General features: G+C 19.0%; 3 protein-coding genes across 3 annotated transcripts; all 3 read right to left on the reverse strand.

Annotated features, from left to right (window-relative positions):
* Positions 1-1,999: 1,999 nt before the first annotated feature.
* SRAE_1000226100 (Hypothetical protein) lies at positions 2,000-2,579 on the reverse strand (the record flags this gene model as incomplete). Its single annotated transcript, XM_024649316.1, has 3 exons — positions 2,000-2,239; positions 2,287-2,388; positions 2,451-2,579. 3 exons carry the CDS (start codon positions 2,577-2,579, stop codon positions 2,000-2,002), a joined length of 471 nt encoding a protein of 156 aa, XP_024503206.1.
* A 2,919-nt stretch (positions 2,580-5,498) lies between these two features.
* SRAE_1000226200 (Ribosome biogenesis protein Nop16 family-containing protein) lies at positions 5,499-6,196 on the reverse strand (the record flags this gene model as incomplete). The annotated part of the gene is made up of 2 exons (XM_024649317.1): positions 5,499-6,042; positions 6,087-6,196. The coding sequence occupies 2 exons, from the start codon at positions 6,194-6,196 to the stop codon at positions 5,499-5,501; spliced, it is 654 nt and encodes a 217-aa protein (XP_024503207.1).
* A 317-nt stretch (positions 6,197-6,513) lies between these two features.
* Positions 6,514-19,237, reverse strand: SRAE_1000226300 (Neurexin-1; the record flags this gene model as incomplete). The annotated part of the gene is made up of 13 exons (XM_024649319.1): positions 6,514-7,304; positions 7,529-7,987; positions 8,150-8,308; positions 11,283-11,394; positions 13,096-13,238; positions 14,414-14,956; positions 15,001-17,218; positions 17,566-17,724; positions 17,785-17,945; positions 18,002-18,223; positions 18,274-18,373; positions 18,637-18,759; positions 18,809-19,237. The coding sequence occupies 13 exons, from the start codon at positions 19,235-19,237 to the stop codon at positions 6,514-6,516; spliced, it is 5,619 nt and encodes a 1,872-aa protein (XP_024503208.1).
* Positions 19,238-20,248: the final 1,011 nt, after the last annotated feature.

Genomic DNA, 20,248 nt, shown 5'->3' on the forward strand with positions numbered 1-20,248 from the left:
AATGTAACTATTAATTTTTTTTTATTTTACTATAAATGAAATAATTTCAAAATATATATAAATTATATAAAAATATTCTTATAAAATTAAGATTATAAAAAAAACAATATAATATTTTAAGATAATAAATTTATTATAATATTAATATATCTTTAATAATAAAATTGAGTAAATGTATACAATTACAATAATAATAATATGGTAAAATATAACATTTCTAATTAAGATTATGAAAAGTAAATAAAAATTACCTATAAAAATATGATATTATTAATAAAATATTATCATTATCAAAGTTTGTAATATTTTATACCCTTATTATTTATAGATTGGTAAAAGAATATTAAAAATTATTTAATCAAAAATTTGTAAATTTAAATTATCTATGATACAATAAAAATATTTATTAAAAAGCACATATGTATATTATAATTAAAAATAAAGAATAAACTAAATGCAAACCTGATGTCCAAACGTTAGTAGCAAAGAAGTTATTTACATCAGAGATAATATTTTGTAACATAATATTCACATTGTGATTCAATTGTAGTAGCGTTAACCTTTTACCGTTATCACTTTCAATATATGCTTTTGAGGTTATGTTCAGTAGAAATGAAACTATCAATGACTTTACCAGGTATTACAATATATATATATATATATCTCATTGTTTGGCCAGTACTTTTATATTTATATTTCAATGAAAGATTTTATAAGTAAATGAAAGTTTAATTGATCTACCTTATAATTTATTATACATTTATATATTAAAAAAAAATAATAATAATAAAAATAAAATTGTTAGTATTATAATACAATTTTAAATAGATAAAATAAAATGACTAAAAAATATTATTATAAAAAGAAATTTTGATTTTAAAAATTTATGACTGTATACTTTTTTTTTTTTACAATAACTAAAAATAAAAAAAATAAATAAGAACAACAGCCGACTTATGAACAAGTGTCTTCTTTTTAAAAAGAATGTAAAATAAAGTATTACTATTGATCATTAAAATATATCTTTAAATAATAAAATGAATCTAAAAATTTTAATATATCTATTGACAGTTAAAAAGTTTATTAACTCTCACCTCTTAATTTATTTAATTAGAAGATATAACCAATTGTCAATGATTTATTGTTTAAGACTTATTGAATATTACCTCTAAATACAATGAAGTATAAATATTTATATAATAACCTTAATTTTATAAGCAGCTTTAAATTGCCAAAATACCATCTTTTTAAAAAAGATTTATATTGAATACTCTCAATAATTTTAAATAGAAATAAGTAAAACAAAATAAAATTATTGAATGTTAATAATATTTATTTATAGACAAACAAGATTAATGTGCTATAATAAAAACAATATTTCCTATAAAAAAAAATAGTAAAAAAAAAAAATGTTTTATTTTAAAAGTACTTAAATCATCAAAGTAAAAGAATATAAATTTAAATTCTTACCATCTTTATATTGTAAATAATAACTTTGATCTATAATTTATAGTCTTAATAAGCAGCTATAAACTTATCTTACGCCTCATTGATAATATAATAATAATAATAATAATATTTAATTTTTATAGTATTTAACTTCTCGAGAATTATATATATATATATTGATAGAAATAGTTATCCATCTTGTAGATGAAGCGTGTTGTAATAAATTTAATAAAAGTATTTTTACAAAATACCAGTTAATTGATTATCTTTTTGTTAGGTGATTAACATTTAGTATAAACAAAAATTTCAATAATTTTATAATAAAAAAAAATATATATAAAATGAAAGATTATTTTTAAGTAAAAATATTTTAAATATCTTAATTATAAATCTTATTTTTTATATTTAATGTAAATTAAAAACAGTAATAAATCAGTTTTCTTTATTATAAAAATTAATACAATAAACTGAAATAATATAAAAGATTAAATATAAAAGAAATAAATAAAAAGCATTTGTTGATTTAGTTACTTTTGATTGATTTTTAATATTATCTTTCAATATTTTCTATGTAACCGTAGTTAGATCCTTTACTTTGTTTTGTCATTTGTTTTTTTTTCAAATTATTAGTTAATGTTTCCTCATCAGGTAATTTTATCCATGATATACAAACATAAACAGTATAAACAACCAAAAAAATAATAAGTAATACAATAATAATTGCTCCTATTATTCCTGCTATTATTGCTGCCTGAACAGGCCAATTTGAAAATTTATAATTTATATTATCCTAAAAATTAATTTTGTATTAAAAAAAAAAAGATTATTATTACATACTATCATTTTTTCTGCATTCTCTCCCACACCTTCAAAATTTGTCTTCTGCCTATTAACAATTGATTCTGCATTTGAGACAAAATTCATAATTTGACCTACACCCTATAGAAGTATATATATATTGTATTAAAAAAAATTTTTTTTATTATTATTTTATTTTTTACCTCATTTCCAAAATAATTAATTTCTCCTGCTAGATTATTTATTTTATCAATAACTTTATCTATACTGGCACTTTCTGTTGTAGAATCTATTAACAGTACCTCCTCATTATAATAGTCATTATTACTCATTTTTATGATATAAAAAAAAATAAAGTATCTGTTAAATAAAAATGTTTATGTTTGTTTTATAAAATTGTTCAATTAAAAATATAACAAAAAAAAATATTAATAAAAATATATTATTATAGATAAATGAACAAATTTTTTTTATATTTTAAAATTCATTATACTTAAGATATTACTTATTTTTTTAAATATACAATTACTTGAAATGTTTAAAAATTTTTATAAAACAAAATTTAAAATTTAACATGTAATTAATTGACAAAATAATATTGATAAAATAAAAATAATCAAATCTTAAATTTTATATTACTATATCATTGATCAAAAAGTAAATATTATTTGTAACAGCTGTTACATATAATGTTTGTAATATTAATATTTAATATGAATTAATAATAATAATAATTAATTTTAAAGAATTATTTTTATCTAAATATATATTATCATAAAAGTAATGATACTTAAAAATTTTTTAATAACATTACTATTTTCCTATTCAAAGGTTAATAATAAAATGTAACATAAAAGTAAGTTTAAACTTTTCAAGACAACAAACTTTAATGTTAGCTGTTTCAGAGATAAAATATTCACTAAGAAAGTTTATTATCACTATCAACTGTAGTTGTTTATTTGTTTGTTTAAAAGTATTGATAAATGAATATTTCCTAGTTAAATATAATAATCATAAATGATATAAGAATTAAAGGTAAATAACAGGCATCTCACATTTTTTTTATAGTTATGCGTCATTATTGTTAACAAATAAATGAATACTTTTTATATTTCAATTGGAAATATTTTTATAATTGTATAATATAAATTGTGATTCCTTAAATAAATATTTGTGACTTGGTGAATAAAAAGTTAAATAATTTTTAAAAAAAAAGAGAGGATTATAGTAAAATTAATTATAATTTGACTTGTAGTATTATTTAAAAAAATGTTTTAAAATAATTATTGTTTTTTTGATTATGTTAAAGTAGAATAACTATAAGTATTAGAAAAATAAATTACTTAAAATAATGAAAATATCCTTTTTTTATATTAAAAATTTTTTAATATAACATATTTTATCAATAACTTATTTATTTGTTTTATTTTTAATATGTATACAAATGTATTTTCTTTACTGTTTATTAAAAGTTGTTTTAATATTATTAACATCTTTTTTATTCCCTTCAGATATTTATTAAATTAATATTTTTATAATTATTTTAAAAAAAGAACCATCAAAACTAATAATTATTATTTATCATAAGAGTAAAACACAACAATGATGTAATTATCTTAGGGGTAAAAAATACTAAATAAATATGATTATATGTGATTATTGAAATTCAAAATTTTTCCTCCTAAACTTATGATGAAATATATAATTCTAAATATAACATAAATTTAATTTGAAAGTATTAGTAGTTACAAATGATATTTAAAAAAAATAAAAATAAATATAATACTATTGAAAAAAAGTAATAAATCATCGAAATTTTAGAACTAGAATAATAAATTATTGTTTTCTTAAGAATGTTAAAACTTTTTTTCATTTTCTTTAGATTAATAATAATTGAAATAAAGTTAAGTTATATTATAGCCAAAAAAGAAATCTGATTACTAAAATAATTACTAGTTTTTCTTATTTCTTAATTTCAATACAAACTTTTTTAATACTAAAATATTATTTACTTCATATCTAGTTGTTACAATTACATTCTAATATTTCAGTTCATTTTAATTATTTTGTGTCTTATACTTTAGTGTTATTGAAAAGATTAGTTATTTATAATACTTTGACAAACCACCTATTTATAATTTTAATTTAATAAAATCAATTTTAATAAGTAACAATAATTCTTAAAAATTAACTTTTTAATGTAAAATTTGATTATAAATAAAAATTTACTTTCAAATAAATATAATATTTATTTCTGGTAAATGTTATCTCCATCTGAGTAATGTCAATAATATTATATTGAAAATAATTTATTTAAATTTTAGTATAAATATTTAAATTTTCATCACTTTTAAATTATCCTTTCAATAAAAATAATTTTAGAAAGTTAAATTTGTTGCAAAGTTAATCATTACATTATATACTAATGAAAAAAGATATAACTTTGTAATTATCAATAGCATTATATATTAGTACTAAAAACTTTACACATTTTGCCTTTATTTTTATTGACAATTTTAGTTTTATAAACTTAAAATTATTCCATAAAGAATTTTTTTTTTTCTTTTCCTCTTATCTTTAGAAGTGTTTTTAAAAACAAAAATGACAAAGTTGTTCAAGTTATTTCTTAAATTATTTTTTTTATTATTATTAAAAAGTATATTGATGTCAAAATTTAAATATTAATGTTACTTTGAGTGTTTTGGAAAATCAACTTATTTATTATAATACTTTAAAATTATATGAATAAATTAAAAAGAAAATAAATATTATTTTGTTTTCTTGAGATAGTAAAAGTGTTAAAATAAGTATCAAAAATTAATAACATCATAAAGAAGAAAAACTATGAAACAAAAATCAATTTTAAAAAAAAAACTTATAACAGGAAAAGGCAATAACTAGGCATTCAAAAGATATTCTAAAATAATTAGAATGAACATAACAGTTTTAATTTTATAAGTTATATGTTTTATATGATTACTTTGATTGTTGAATAGTATTATCTTTGCCATCTACTACCATACTGTAGGAAACAAAACATTAAATTATTATAACTATAATATCAATTTTAAAAATACTTTTTTCTTTCTTTTACAATAACAATCTATATATATTATTTTTTAAATTCTAAAAAAAAAACAAAAAAATAAAGTATAAATATAACTTCTTTTATTAATTAAAAAATTTTATAAAAAAAAATTAATTTTAAATCTATACAACATAACAATACAAATTAATATAAAAACAAAAGTTTATTTATTTTGAAGTGAAATGACTTCCTCGTAAACATCACTTCTCTTAAAAATATTTATTTTTCTTTCAATTTGCCTTGCTGTCAGTTGAAATAAATTCTTAGGATCACGCTCCATTGCCTTATAATTGTTTCCATGTTTAGTTACCATCATAAGACAAAATTTAACATCATCATTAAGTAGTTTAAATTTAGTCTTTTTAACAGATGAATTGGCTTTTTCTTCAATCTCCGATATTACATTCAGTGATTTTTCTGTTTTTAAATTACTTTGATTTATAATCTCTTCTGGAATTGAATGAATATATGCAACATTTTCCTCTCTTTTTTGTTTCATTTGTTCTAATTTCTGAGCTTGTTCTTTGACACTTCCTAATGAAGGAATTGATTTAATGTCAACAATCTTATCATCTAAACCACTAACAGTTGAGTGTATTTTTTTTTGAACATCTGAAATTGCCTTATTTGGATCAAAAACTAAACCCATTGATTCTAAATTATTCTTTGTTGTCTCATTTTTATCCCAATTTTTCTTTATTGTATTACTATAAAACTTTTAGTAGATATAATTTTAATTTTAAAAACTTACAAAGCAGCACCACGTATGTATTTTTCTTTTTGACGATTGCCCTTGTTTTTAGTCTTTTTATAGTTATATGAAAAAACTTTTTTTCCACATTTTTTAACAGATCTCGGCATTTTAAATAGACAATAAAAAAGATAACTTTTTAAATATATTATTTAAATCTATAAGCTATATACCAAACCCAAAAAAAAACAATCGTGTTAAGATGTCTTTTATTAAAAAAATATTTTTTTTTTATTTTTTAATATAAATTTATAAAAATAAATTATTTTTTTTTAAATAAAATTTTATTATAAATAATAAAAATAATAACTATGCAGAAATTATATCTATAAAATTGAAAAAATTATTGATGTGAGATCAAAAATATTTATATAATACATATTGTTTTGGGTTTTGATAAACAATTTGTTAAGTGAATAATGGGTATTTATACATACCATTCTTTGAAAGCCCGTTTTTTTGTTTCTAACGTTGACATTCCATTTGTTTTATTTAAACTTGAAGTCATTAGTCCATTTCTTCCAATAGTGTGATATAATTGTCCATTTATATGCGGAATATTATTTAGCAAAGCATTATCATCATACTGACGATGTAACATTGAATTTGATTTATTGGGTAATGTTGCAGACATACATGCAGAATTAGATAATCCATATGAATTTTGACAAGGATTTATCCCATTTGTCAATGAAACATTATTTAAATTAGGTTTTATTGTAGTTCCAACATTTATATGATTATGTCCATTGGGACAATTTGCCAATACATTAGAGTCGGAAGTAAACATAGTATGTTGTTTATTTGGCATTATAACACCACCATCATAATGAGAATGTTGCATCATTTGTGGAGACATATCTGTTGGTACTGGTGTGTAACCACCCACAGAAAGTATTCCTGGTGGTTTATGTCCATTTACATATACAGGATAATGTTCTGATCCAGGAGCAGCCTGCCGACATCTAAAGACACAAAATACAACAATTGCAATTATAAATATAACAGATATTGAAGCAATTGAAATTAAAGCTGTACGGGGAAAATCTTGTTGTCCTGTAGCATTTTTTGATCCATTCATTGTACCAGATAATGTTGATCCTAATGGTGTTGTTGGTCGTACAGCATATATAGTTGTAGTTAATGGATTATTAGTATTTGAATAGATATAGGGTGTACTTGTAATTGGTTGAAAAGTTGTAGTTTGAATATTTAAAACTAAAATAAAATTATTAATTATTATAATAAAAAATAAATTTTTAAAGCAAAGCAACAAATAATATTTCTTTAGTATAATGTTAATTAAACACAATAAAATTACAATAAATATTAAAACAGATTTTTAAAGTTTTTTTATAGGAAAAAAAAAAACTGAATGTACGAAATAAGTGAAAACATAAAAGCATTGGAATGACAAAGCGAAACATTGCTAAATTGCATACCAGTTGTTGCTAAAGTAGCAAAAGCTTTGGTTATGGATAAAGATGACTTAGTAGTGAATTTTGAGAATGGTGAATTTGTTGGTGTTAAATTCTTTATTAGTTGATAAGGTTCTTTATTAGTACTTGTCATTTGTAATTTTTTATAATTATTTTGAAAAATGTTTGGTAAAGAAGTTGTCATTGGTTGGTTGTCTTTTATAATAGGTGGTGGAGATGTTGTTGTGGTATGGCTTATAAAATGAAATGTTGGTGCACCAATATCTGACCACCATCTTTCAGAATAATCATCATCATTATTAGAATCATTTGGAACATCAATTTCAATACTAATTGTATCATCAATCATTGTTTTTTCTGTACTATCAATAGTTGGTTTTATTGTTGATAAAAAATTTTTTTCAATTAATTTTTTATTACTTTTTGTATCAGGATCAATATTTGTAATTTTTTTGTTAAATTCTATAAGGAATAGATGTGCAAAAAAAAAATAAATAAAAAAAGTTAGTTAAAACAAAAAATTTTTTTTTTTGTTGGCATATAAAGTTAATGTAAATGGAAGCATGCATTTAAAGTGAGTATTTACTTTGTAACGGCAAAATTATATACACAAAATAAACTTACTTTCTTTAGAGCTTAAATCTATGTTAAAAATTTGAGGATCTAAAGTTGTTGTCTTTAATTTGTGTTTTCCTTTTCTGGAGTATTTACCAGATGATGTTGTATAAAAATTTTCTGAAGAAGATTTATCTTGTTTATGTTGATATACAGGTGTAATAAAATCTTAAAAATAAAATTTATTTATAGTAATTAAATATTTAATAGTTTTAATAAAAAAAAAAATTTTTTTTAACTTTTTTTTTTATTTAAATTTAATTACCTTCTTTATTTTTATTTTTATATGGTTTATAATTAGGAGCAAATTTAGGTAATGGAGGCATTTTATATACATCATTTTTACATTCAGGTATCTCCCAATTCATTAAACATATTAGAGGATTATTAGTTGTTCTGCCCATTATACTGTGATTTTTAAATATTACACAGAAAATTGATAAAAAAAGGCACAATAAATGGCGAGAAAATTTTATTTGATATGAAAATCTTGTTTTAAAGATGTTAAGAACTAGCATATTACTACATTAAGAACTGCATTGGAAATTAATTAATATATAATACAAAATATACTTAAAAAATTTAATATGTCTAAAAGTTTTTATATTAAATTTAATGATAATTATTTACTTTATTATAAAAATAGTAATAATAAAAATTTTTATTTTATGAAGATTTTTTCAAATATTATATATACAAAGAACCTAAATGGATATATGAAGTAAATATTTTTAGTATATACAATAGTTGTAATGAAAAAAAGATAAAAATCTAAGATTACATTTATACGTATGGTTAGTCGCTAATGATAAAAGAAATTTTAAAAATATCTTTAATATTTATTTTTATAAAATATTATAAAGATTTATTTTGATTGAACTGATTGTATTTCTGATAAATTAAGAATAAGAAAACTAACATTTATTTTGTTATTAGAGTAAAAAGAAATTATAAATTTAATTTATAGTAAAACATAAATTATATAATGGGGAGTAAAAGAAAAAAAAAAAACCAAAACAAAAAGTAACATATATAGTATAAAAAATAATGAATATAAAATAAATATCATAACTAATAAACATATCTTAAAACTAAATTTTACATATGAAAAAATTATAAAATATAAATAAAATTTGCAATGTAAACATAAATTTTACATTAAAATAGTTTAATTATTTATATACATAAAAAAAGATTTTCCTATATTTATATACATATATATTTTATATTAAATTTTTCTTTTAAAATTATTAGTTTATATAAATATATAATCATAATTGTTAAATAAACTTCTAAATATATAAAATCATTATATTGTTTAAATGTAACAGTAATTTTTAGAAAAATATCAAAATAATTTTTAATAATATTTGAAGCAATAAAATTGCAGTCTTTTTAATAAAATTTCTCTAACAAGCTTCTTATAATAGATGTACAAGATAAAGGTATGTATATTTTGTTGTTACGTCCAATATAAAATTTAATAACATATATTATCAAAGCTTGAATATCTTTTTTATATTTCCCTTTTTATTATTATAAAAATTATTTCAAAAAAAAAAATGTACTAATATGTACATATATAAACTTTTGTGAAATAAAATTTCAGAATAAAATATTATAAAAATTTTTTTTCACTGTTTCACTATGATTTAGTAATTGCTTATAATTTTACTGATAAAGAATAAAAATAGAATAAATAATAAAACGTAAAATAAGGAGAATAGGTATCATATTACTAAGTTTTTGCCTGAATATTTTAATAGAATATATAAAGAGGTATAATAATAATTCAAATTATTGAAAATTGTGAAAAAAAAATAAACTTTATTATGGCAAGAGTAAGTTTTAAAAACGTAACTAAATTTTGATAACTTTTTATTACCTAAATGCATAATATTTTTTTTTAATATAATACAATATAAAATGATCAAAATTATTAGAAAAAAGTCTTATTTATAAAAAAAAAAATACTTTTCAAAATGTTATGTTAGTATCAATTATAAAATAGCAAAAATATTTTAGAAAAAAAAATATAATAATTTAATTAGAGAAACTTATTAAAATATAGTTAGAAATAATAAAAAGAAGACAAAATTAAATATCGAAAGTCAAAAAATAACACACTTTACTAGAACTGTCTATTTGATATAAAACTAAAAATATTATATATTGACATTTGCCCTTCATACGCAATTGAGACCCAAGAGAATCATTGAATATTTTTAATTTATGAAGAACATCAATAAACTAATATGTATATATATTTATAACAAAGTTTTATATAACAACTTTTGTAACACATCTTATAAATTCATTCATAAATTCTTTCTTATGAAGTTTCATTTTCTGGAATACACTTAAAAAGTATACATGTAATTGAAGAATATATATAAATATACACATATATATAAATATATATTTTATATAAAAATTATAATTTTAACAAAAAGTTTTATCTTCTAATTTTAGAAATAAATTGTAGCTTTAAACTATGATAGTAAATAAAGAAAAAGTAGTAATTTTGAAAAATCTTTATATATATTATGAAAATGAAAAATATTTTTGCCAAAAATTGGTATTGTTTTGACCCGATTTTGATAATTTTAAATTATATAACTGACAAAAAAAAAATTTAAAAAAAAAAAAATCTTTTAAAACCGTTAAGGGAAAATTATATATATAATTAATTACATTTAAAATAAAAATATATAAAAAAAGGATGAATTTATAAAAAGTAAAATAATATAAAAGTTATTTCACAATATAAGATTTTTAATATCCTATAAGTATTATTTTTTTCTATAAATAAATATTACCAAGTATAATGTATCAATTTATAGTGATAGATAAAAATTTAATTAATAAAAATTTTAGAAAACTTATAATAACTGATATTAATATCCATAGAGATAAGTTGGCATATGGTATAAAATATTCTTAAAACCAGTTTAAAAGGATCAGATAATATTTAAATATGTAAAAGTTTAGTAAAAATCAATTATATAAAAAAAATAATTTTAATAATTTTTTTTATAAAATTATTTATACCATACTTTATGATGTATATAAAATTTTATTTATTAATTTTCTCAAATTTTTAAGTACCATTTTTTTTTTATTTTTAAAAATTAAAACATACCGTCACTATCAAAATACTCAGTAAAACAGCTATCATGAAAATCATTTAATGAAAGACAAGCATCTGCAACACCTGTTATCAAGTTGTCTGTATCCTGTTGTATTGAAGAATTCTAAAATACAAAAAAAATAAAATAAAATAAAATAAAAAATGTAAAATATTAAGGAAGAAAAAAACTCTCATAAAAATAATATTTCATTCTATCTACAAGTATTGATAAGTAATATATTAATTTTGACTAATTTCCCAGAGATACTCTCAAGTTACATTATAACATTTAAAGTAAAATTTATGAATAAATATTCTATGAAAAAAAAATATAATAAATTTGGAAATCAAAGATTGGTGTTTTTATAACAGATTTATGTGTATAAATATAGTAATTATATTAGAAATTTTATCATAAAAAATATTGTAAACAACTAAATTTCACACTTAAACATAACTTTCTAAACATAATATTTGGATTCATTTAAAAGTATTAAAATTTTTAAAAGCATACATAATTAATTATAATATTTATATAAAAAAAATATATTTAAATACTTATATATATATATCAATAGTTTTTTTTTTCTTCTAAATATTTCTAAAAATTGTAATACTTAATTAAATCAAATAAAAATTTATTATATAATTGTAATAATTTATAACATCATGCAATAAATATTATTCTTTTATAGTTAACCGAAAGATTAAAATTAAATTAAAATAATTATAAAATGGCATATAGGAAGGATAAAACTTATTGAATGATTAATCATATTAATAATCATTATGTAGATAATTTTATATATTTTTCTAGTAAGTATCAAATGATTTAAGTGGTGGTAAATTTAAATGTGTGCATTTGACGTAAATAGTATTTGTAAATGGAAAAAAAAAATTATTAGGAAATTATTCACATATATTTTTGAAAGCTATTTTTTTTAAAATGTTGTAATATTATTTCATTTTTGAAATAAAATATAAAAAATAAACAAAATTCTAGATTTCCATTATTGTAATATTAAAATGTTTTTATAAGTAGAATAGATAAATTTATAAGATGATGATAAATTAAAAATCTCCAAAAGATTATTCAAATAATAATACAATTTCTGGAAAGTATTATAATAAATTAATACTCCATATCCTTATTTGATGGTTAAAGATAAAAATATAATATATCTATATTTAAGAAAGTAATTCAATGATAATTTTATATATCTTTATCAAGATTTTATCAAAAATTTTTATAATAAACTATTTTTCATGTCAGTAATGTAAATTATATCACATAAAGTATATATCAATCATATAATAATATCAAAATTATATATGCAAAAAATAAAGTTTAAAAAAAAAAGATAAAGGATAATTATATATTTATGGTAATCTATATAATATAAAATATAATAATTTAAAATATTAAAATATATTATTAGTTGGGAAATTGTTTAAATGTTACTTAACGCATGAATCGATGAATTATAAAAAAAAATTTTTCTTACCAATTGAAATTTTATAGTTTTAAATCTTTTATAAATTTATACTTTGAATAAATCTATTGAAAATTGTTAATAAAAATAAAATGTGATAAACTCAACTAGTAAATGTTAATTATGTTGGAGAGTTGTCGACCAAAGCATACAATTAATGATACATTGACATAATGTATAAAATATAATTTAATGCCATTTTGAAGTTTAAAATGGCACTATTATAAATAACAAAAAAAAAAAAATTTTTTACCGAAAGTGTCATGAATATTTAAAAAAAAAATTTTTTTTATGTGAATTAATTAATTTATGTTTAAAAAAAATAAACGTACCATTTCATTAATTTCTGAATTGTTAATTTGACTTTTAGATATGTTTTCTTTATAATCATTTGTAATATTTAAACCATTAGTTTTTACATCAACAGTTTGATAAACTAAATTAGGTGTCCCAGTATAAAAAGTTTGAGAATGCCCTGAAATAAATTATTTATCATTAAGCTAAAACAAAAACATTTTTTTTAAAAGATAATGAAAATAATGTGTGTCTATATATATATATAGATAAACGAATATATTTATATTTTTAAAGATAGCTTGTATTTTTATACTATTTTGACTATATAAGATGTTATGTAAATATTACTAAATAATTTTATAAAAGGAACAATGACTTAATAGTAAAGTTTTAAGAACTTTAAATTCAAAAAGGAATGCTTAAGGATTATTTTAAAGTGAATTAAGTAAAATTTATATACGCATTATAAAAATAAGATAGTTAAAAAGTAATATACTTTAAGATTATAAATACGATATATTCAAAAAAGCATACTTATTTTAAAATCTTCCCTTTATGTTTTCAAAAGTTTAAGAAAAGAGGAATAATAAATTAGGCCGAAAATTGAATCATTAATACAAATTTATAAAGAAAAAATAATTTAAGGAATGTAATGTATATTAATATTTCTAGTTGAATTGTTATAAAATAATGTGTGATAAAAGATATATAAAGTTATTTAAAAGTACTGTCATTCTAGATATATTTAAATTATTAATTAATTTATAAAAATTTTTTATATAAAATATTTATATAAAATTTTATTAATAAAAAAAATATTTAAAACTAAATAATTATTAAATGTTTAAAAAAAAAAAGTAATAGATATATAATGTAAAATAATATTGAAATAAGATAATTTGAAAAAATCTTTTACAAATAAGCTTAATTTTCGAAATTGAAAAAATTTCATACCAACAGAGAAAAATAAATTAGATAGGTAACAACATTACACATTATATTATTTTAAGACCGCTATACATTTTAATATTGGGAATTATAAAGAGAAAATGCTAATGTTTTATTCCATTTATCAGAAATGGTGATGTGTTTAAATCGGGAAGGAAATAATTCATTTGTAGAAACTATTAATCAACCATTAATGGTATTCAAAACTTGACAACCACAGTAGGGAACCTATTGGTAAGTAAAAATATAATGCTGGGATTTATGAAATGACATAATCTGAATAAAAATAGAACGGCAAATAATTTTAACATATTTCATTTTTTTTTTTTTTTTTTTGACTTCATTTTTTTTTATTAATTTATTTTATAAAAAAAAAGACAAAAAAAAGTTTGTATAATAACTTACCTATTGAAAATAAATCTAAAGGTTTTAGAGAATTAAAATAAACACCAGATACTTTTCCCCTGATACCATTGTCTATTAGATGACGTTTCCTTAAATTATTTTTTCTATTTTTAATAATGTTAAAATATTTTTGAACATTTCCAATAACTATACTATCAATTTCATGTAATGAAAGTAAATTATTATCTGCTAACATTTTATATGTTATTGTTTTCATATTATTAAGTTTAAAAGAAATATTGTCATAATTTCTATCCATATGTAAAATATGATATTTTCCATTATTAATTAAATTTGTATAATTTAAAATTATATTATGATCTTTTAATCCTAAATTATATTTTAAATTTATTCTACCAGATGATAGATATAATATTAAATAATTATTTGTTTTTGAGGTACAAAAAATAGAAAATATTGTACCTGATAATGAGTGTGTCTGAAAACCAATTGACAATTCATCATGTATTGTAGATGGTTTAGAATTATTTTGATATGTAAAAATGATAGATGATTTACTATCAAGAATGTATGTGGTACTTACTAAAAATAATTTTAAATTATAAAATAAATAAAAAAAAACTTGCATTTTTCACATCTATTTCCAGTAAATGTTGTTCTCTTGCAGTCACAGGATATATCTGTCCATGTCTGTGTACAAATCCCATTATTTTTGCAGCTATCTAATTCACATTTAATGGATGGTATCTCACATCCACGGATAATATTTTTTGCATCTTGAGAATCTGTTAAAAATGAGAAATATTCTTTTCCAACACGTAAATTACCCATACATCCTCTAAAATTTGGAATTCCTTCTAATAATTCTGGAAGTTGAATATTTTTTGGTACACCACCAAAATAAAAATTTCCTGATGATGGAAAAAGCATATCATCAGATAAAGGTAATATTGATGTATAATTATCAATTGTTAATGAATACATATTTCTATCATTATCTTTTAAAACTAAAATATTATGCCATTTTAAATCATTTAAATTAGTATTAGAGTTTAAATTTCCACTTATTGATGTTGTATATTTTCCTCTCTGTGGATGACTTATATATATTTTTCCATTTATTAATTCAAAAATAACAAATTTTTCAGAAATAATAGGAGTTTCTCTTTCAACTAATAATAATAAACATCTTTTTTGAAGTGTACGAAAACGAAATGATAATTTTCCTCCATTTTGTGATGATTTTAAAAATGTTTCTTTATGAAACATTACATAACCAGGAATTTCTGAAAATGTTATTGAATGAGATTTATATTTTTTTATCTCATTTGGTTTATCATCAGATTCATCTTTATATTGTATTCCTGGTAAATCTTCATCTAAATTTGATATTTTATCAAGCATATTATAACCATTAAAATAAACATCTGCAACATCACCTTTAAATTGATCTTCTTTAATCATTTCAATAGATTTATTATCTGGATGTAGAGAATAACCAAAAGAAGCTTTTTTAATTAATATACAGTAATCTAAATTATTTATAGAAATATAATAACTTTTTTCAAGTTTTTTATCAAGGTATAACATTAGCTTAGCACCTCTTCTTTGAAAACTAACTAAATGCCATTTGTTGTCATTTAAAATTTTAGGCCCCCAATTAAAAATGCGTGAAGTTTCATTTGATAACTGATATTTTAATGTTAGCTCTCCATTAACTAAAGATAAACTAACTCCTCCTTGGTAATTAGGAATTGATGATAAAGTATCAAAAAGTACACCATTCTTATGCTCTGTTTTTATAAGTGCAGAATACGTTTCCGCTTCAGATGAAATTTGATAGGGCAAAATTAATAGTAAAGCTTTTTGTTCTTTACCAGATAAATTATTAAAACTAAAAAATTTGGATGTTTTAAAACAATTTTTTTGTTGACAAGATATTTGAGAATCTATTATTTTGTTGTTACATCCTAATTTAACATGATTAACTGAATTTAACATTTCATTGTTTTCAACAGCCAATGAAATTTTAACATTTATTCCATTAAGGCGAAAATTTTTTATACATCCAATAAAACCTTTTCCCATATTTCCGTTCCATACTTTTTCTGAAAATCTTATATAAGATTTATTAGAATAATTATATGTATTTTGATAAAATGGTGCCCCTCCTAAATATATTGGTTCATCAATAATTAAATTAGCAGAAACTCCTGGTGTACTAAAGTCTGTTTTTTGTCCATCAACAATAATTGATCCTGTTCTACCAAGACGTTCCATTTCAACACTATGCCAATTTTCTCCATCATCTAAACGTTTAGGACTAGATTGAAGTCTTATAATTCCAGAACCTAAATTTAATATCATCCATAAATAACCATCAACTATCTCAAATGCAATAAAATCAAAATGAGTATTTTCAATAAATGGCATTCCATGATAAAGAATTAAACCATCTTCAGTATTTGTTTTGAATTGAAATGCCAAACTTCCTGTGGACAATGAATTCCATTTTGGTAATGAAATATATCCTTTCCCTGATATAAATGAAATAACATCCGGTATAACAGGATTATCAGAACAAAAATAACTTAACTCTCCTTCTGTTCTAATGACAGATTTACTGAAACCCTCATCTGACAATTCTATCATATCAAACAATTGGGAATTTGCTTCATATTTTAAAATGGACATACATCCTTTGAAAAATAGAGATGAGTTAGTTATTTTATTATTATAAATATTTGGTATTCCACCAATAAATATATATCCATTTCCTAAATATTCTTTATTTTCAAAATTTTGTTTTATTTCATCACTATACTCATCAACTGTCAATTTAAGCTAAATTATTATATAAAAAATTAAAAATTTAATAAAAAAATAAAAGTATAAATTATAACAAAAAAAAATTGGGTATTTAAAAAAAATTGAGTATAACTAAAATTTTTTAAGCATCTTTCAAACTTCAAAAAAAAAAACAACGAGAAATAAAGTATTTAATAAACATAAAATTCTACACCATTAATGTAATTAACTCTAAATACAAACTTACTATTACTGTTGTCGTTGCCATTGAATTCTAAATAAATATGGTAAATGGCATTATATTAATAATTATCTTACTTTACCGATATAATATTTTTATGTTAGAAAAGGCAAATATTTTTATTTTTAAAAATAAAACTTACTTTTATTAAATCTCTATAAAGATTTAATGAATGCCACTCACCATCATCAAATCTAAGACTTTTTTTTTTATTAAATATTCGTATTACCCTTTGATCAGAACCATAAAATTGACTATACACAAATACAACACCATTCTTAAGATGAATTTCCATATTATTCTAAAAAAATAAAAATAAATTTTTTTTTAAATCTTATTATTATTTATTATATAAACATACCATATTATCACCTGAGGAAAACATTATACAATTTGGACGGGTTGTTTTAAAATTAAATGTAACATTTTCCCATTTTGAATTTGTTATTGCAGAGATATTTTTTGTAACATCATATCCAAGCCATTCATTTCCAAAAAATGAAAGTTGTGTTGTTTTTTTTTCTAAAAAATTATTTATTATTATTAGAAAATATATATATAATATTAAATATTTATACCTTTTTCACATCTAGATCCTTCATGATTAGTAAATGCACAATCACATTTTGATCCTTCATTTGTACTATAACAACGCCCATCATTTAAACAATATTTTTCATAAAAATTTTTATTTTTATTTGAAAATGTTTTTGGATATTTTGATATATCTTTATATGTACAATAATCATCATCTGTATGTCTGGTACCTTTTGAATCAATTAATTGTGGAGATGAAATACCTATTTAAAAAAAAAATATTATATAAATATTATTTATTATTTTAACAAACCTTGTGGATACAATCTATAGATTAAATTTTTTACACTACCAGAAAATCTTTTTGTATATCTTCTTAAGGGTGAGCTCATAGTTTGTAAAAGATTTATATCCTAAAAATAGATTATTTATTTATTTTTTTAATTGCATTGGTTTAAACTCTTTTTATATAGTTTATTTTAACTTTATCTTTTGATAATAATTTATATCACTCAATCAAATTATTCTTACATAATATTTTCCCTAAATACTTATTTATATCATTTTATATTAAAATTTTTTTTTCTTATATATCTTTAATTTATAATAAAATTAAAAAAATGAAATATAAAAATTATGTAAATTAAATTAATGTTTTTTTTTGTAAAAAGTTTACCTTTGGTATACCACCAATAAAGACATCTGAATTTGTACGAAGATTACCAAAAATAAAACTTCGTTGAGTTACTGTTTTAAAAACAGCAACATCATCAACTTGAATTTTTACATTCTCCCATCCCTAAAAATATAAAATATGATAAAAAAAAAAATTATTATTATTTATTTACCTGAAATAGTGTAAATTTGTGCCATTTGTTATCATTAACATTAACATCATCAATACGTATTGAAAATACATTTCGTACCAAATTTTCTTCTACCGTATCATCTCCTATCCTAAAATCAAGTTGTAATTTTGAATCTGATATACTAAGGCAATAAAAATTTCCTTGAATATTTCCATCATCTGTATAAAATAAAAGAGCATCTTTTTGATGTGTTTTAAATTCAAAAGTTAATGTATTTTCAAATGTTTGTGCCCATTTAGGAAATCTTGCATATGAATCTGGGGACCCAGACAAAATGACAGATGAACTTTTTACAATAAAAAAATTAAATAGTATAAAAATCAATAATAAATAATAGCAATTATAAAATTTAATTATTAATGAATTAGAACTTTTTATAATATATTTTAATATAATAATATTTTTCATTTTATTTATTTTTTTTTTAAAAATATAATTGAAGTAAATATATCCAAAGAAGCATTTTCTATTTTTTTGTAAGAATATTTTTTTTTTCTTCAAATTTGTAGGAAATAAAAAAAAGTTCTATAAAAAAAAAATTAATAAATAATTGGTCGATTATTTTATAAAAATGTAATAAACTTAAAATCAGTATAAATTCTAAACTTTCTAAAAATGAATAATGTTTTGTTACAAGAGAATTGATAAAAAAATAAAGAATTTACTCTTGGGATATGTTTTATAAATTGGTATCAATGTAAATAAAGTTCAATTGTATTACAATTGAATTGTAATAAAAAAAAAATATACATATATACAAGACATACCAATATTTGGTTAAACAAAACAAAGAATTAAACAGTTAAAATTTTTAAAATTAAATAAAAAAAATAATAATATTTATAGAAAAAAAAATATTTTAAAATTATAAAAAAATAATCGTTAATATAATGTGATATAATTTTTTTAGAAATAAAAGATTTTTGATAACAACATAATATTTCTTTAATGTATACAAAGAGTATGCGTGTTTTAGATAAATCACGCAAAGAATACGAAAAATATATATATATATGTAAACTTATAAAAAAAAATTTAGTAACAGTAATTAAATATTCTTATATAAAATATTGGAGGACATTGATTTAAAAATTCTAAAATAAAAGTGATCATAAACTTTTTAAAATTATTTAAATATTAATATAATTATAAAAAAAATTTTTTTTTAGTATCTTTAATACATATTTAAAAAAAAAAGTATAGTTATACAAGAATATAAGAAAATAAAATAACATTTTTATAATAAATATAAATTAATTGTAAAAAAAATTTCAATATCAATAAAACAATATAATGAATATTCATAAATAAATATAATTAATATAATTAATTTTGTATATATTTCTCATAAAAATTTTGAAGCTTTTAAATGCCATTTTATAGAAAAAAAAATCAAAGATATTTGCATATAAAAAAAAT

The sequence above is a fragment of the Strongyloides ratti genome (genome assembly GCF_001040885.1).
Source record: "Strongyloides ratti genome assembly S_ratti_ED321, chromosome : 1".
In the NCBI taxonomy this organism is placed as follows: Eukaryota; Metazoa; Nematoda; class Chromadorea; order Rhabditida; family Strongyloididae; genus Strongyloides; species Strongyloides ratti.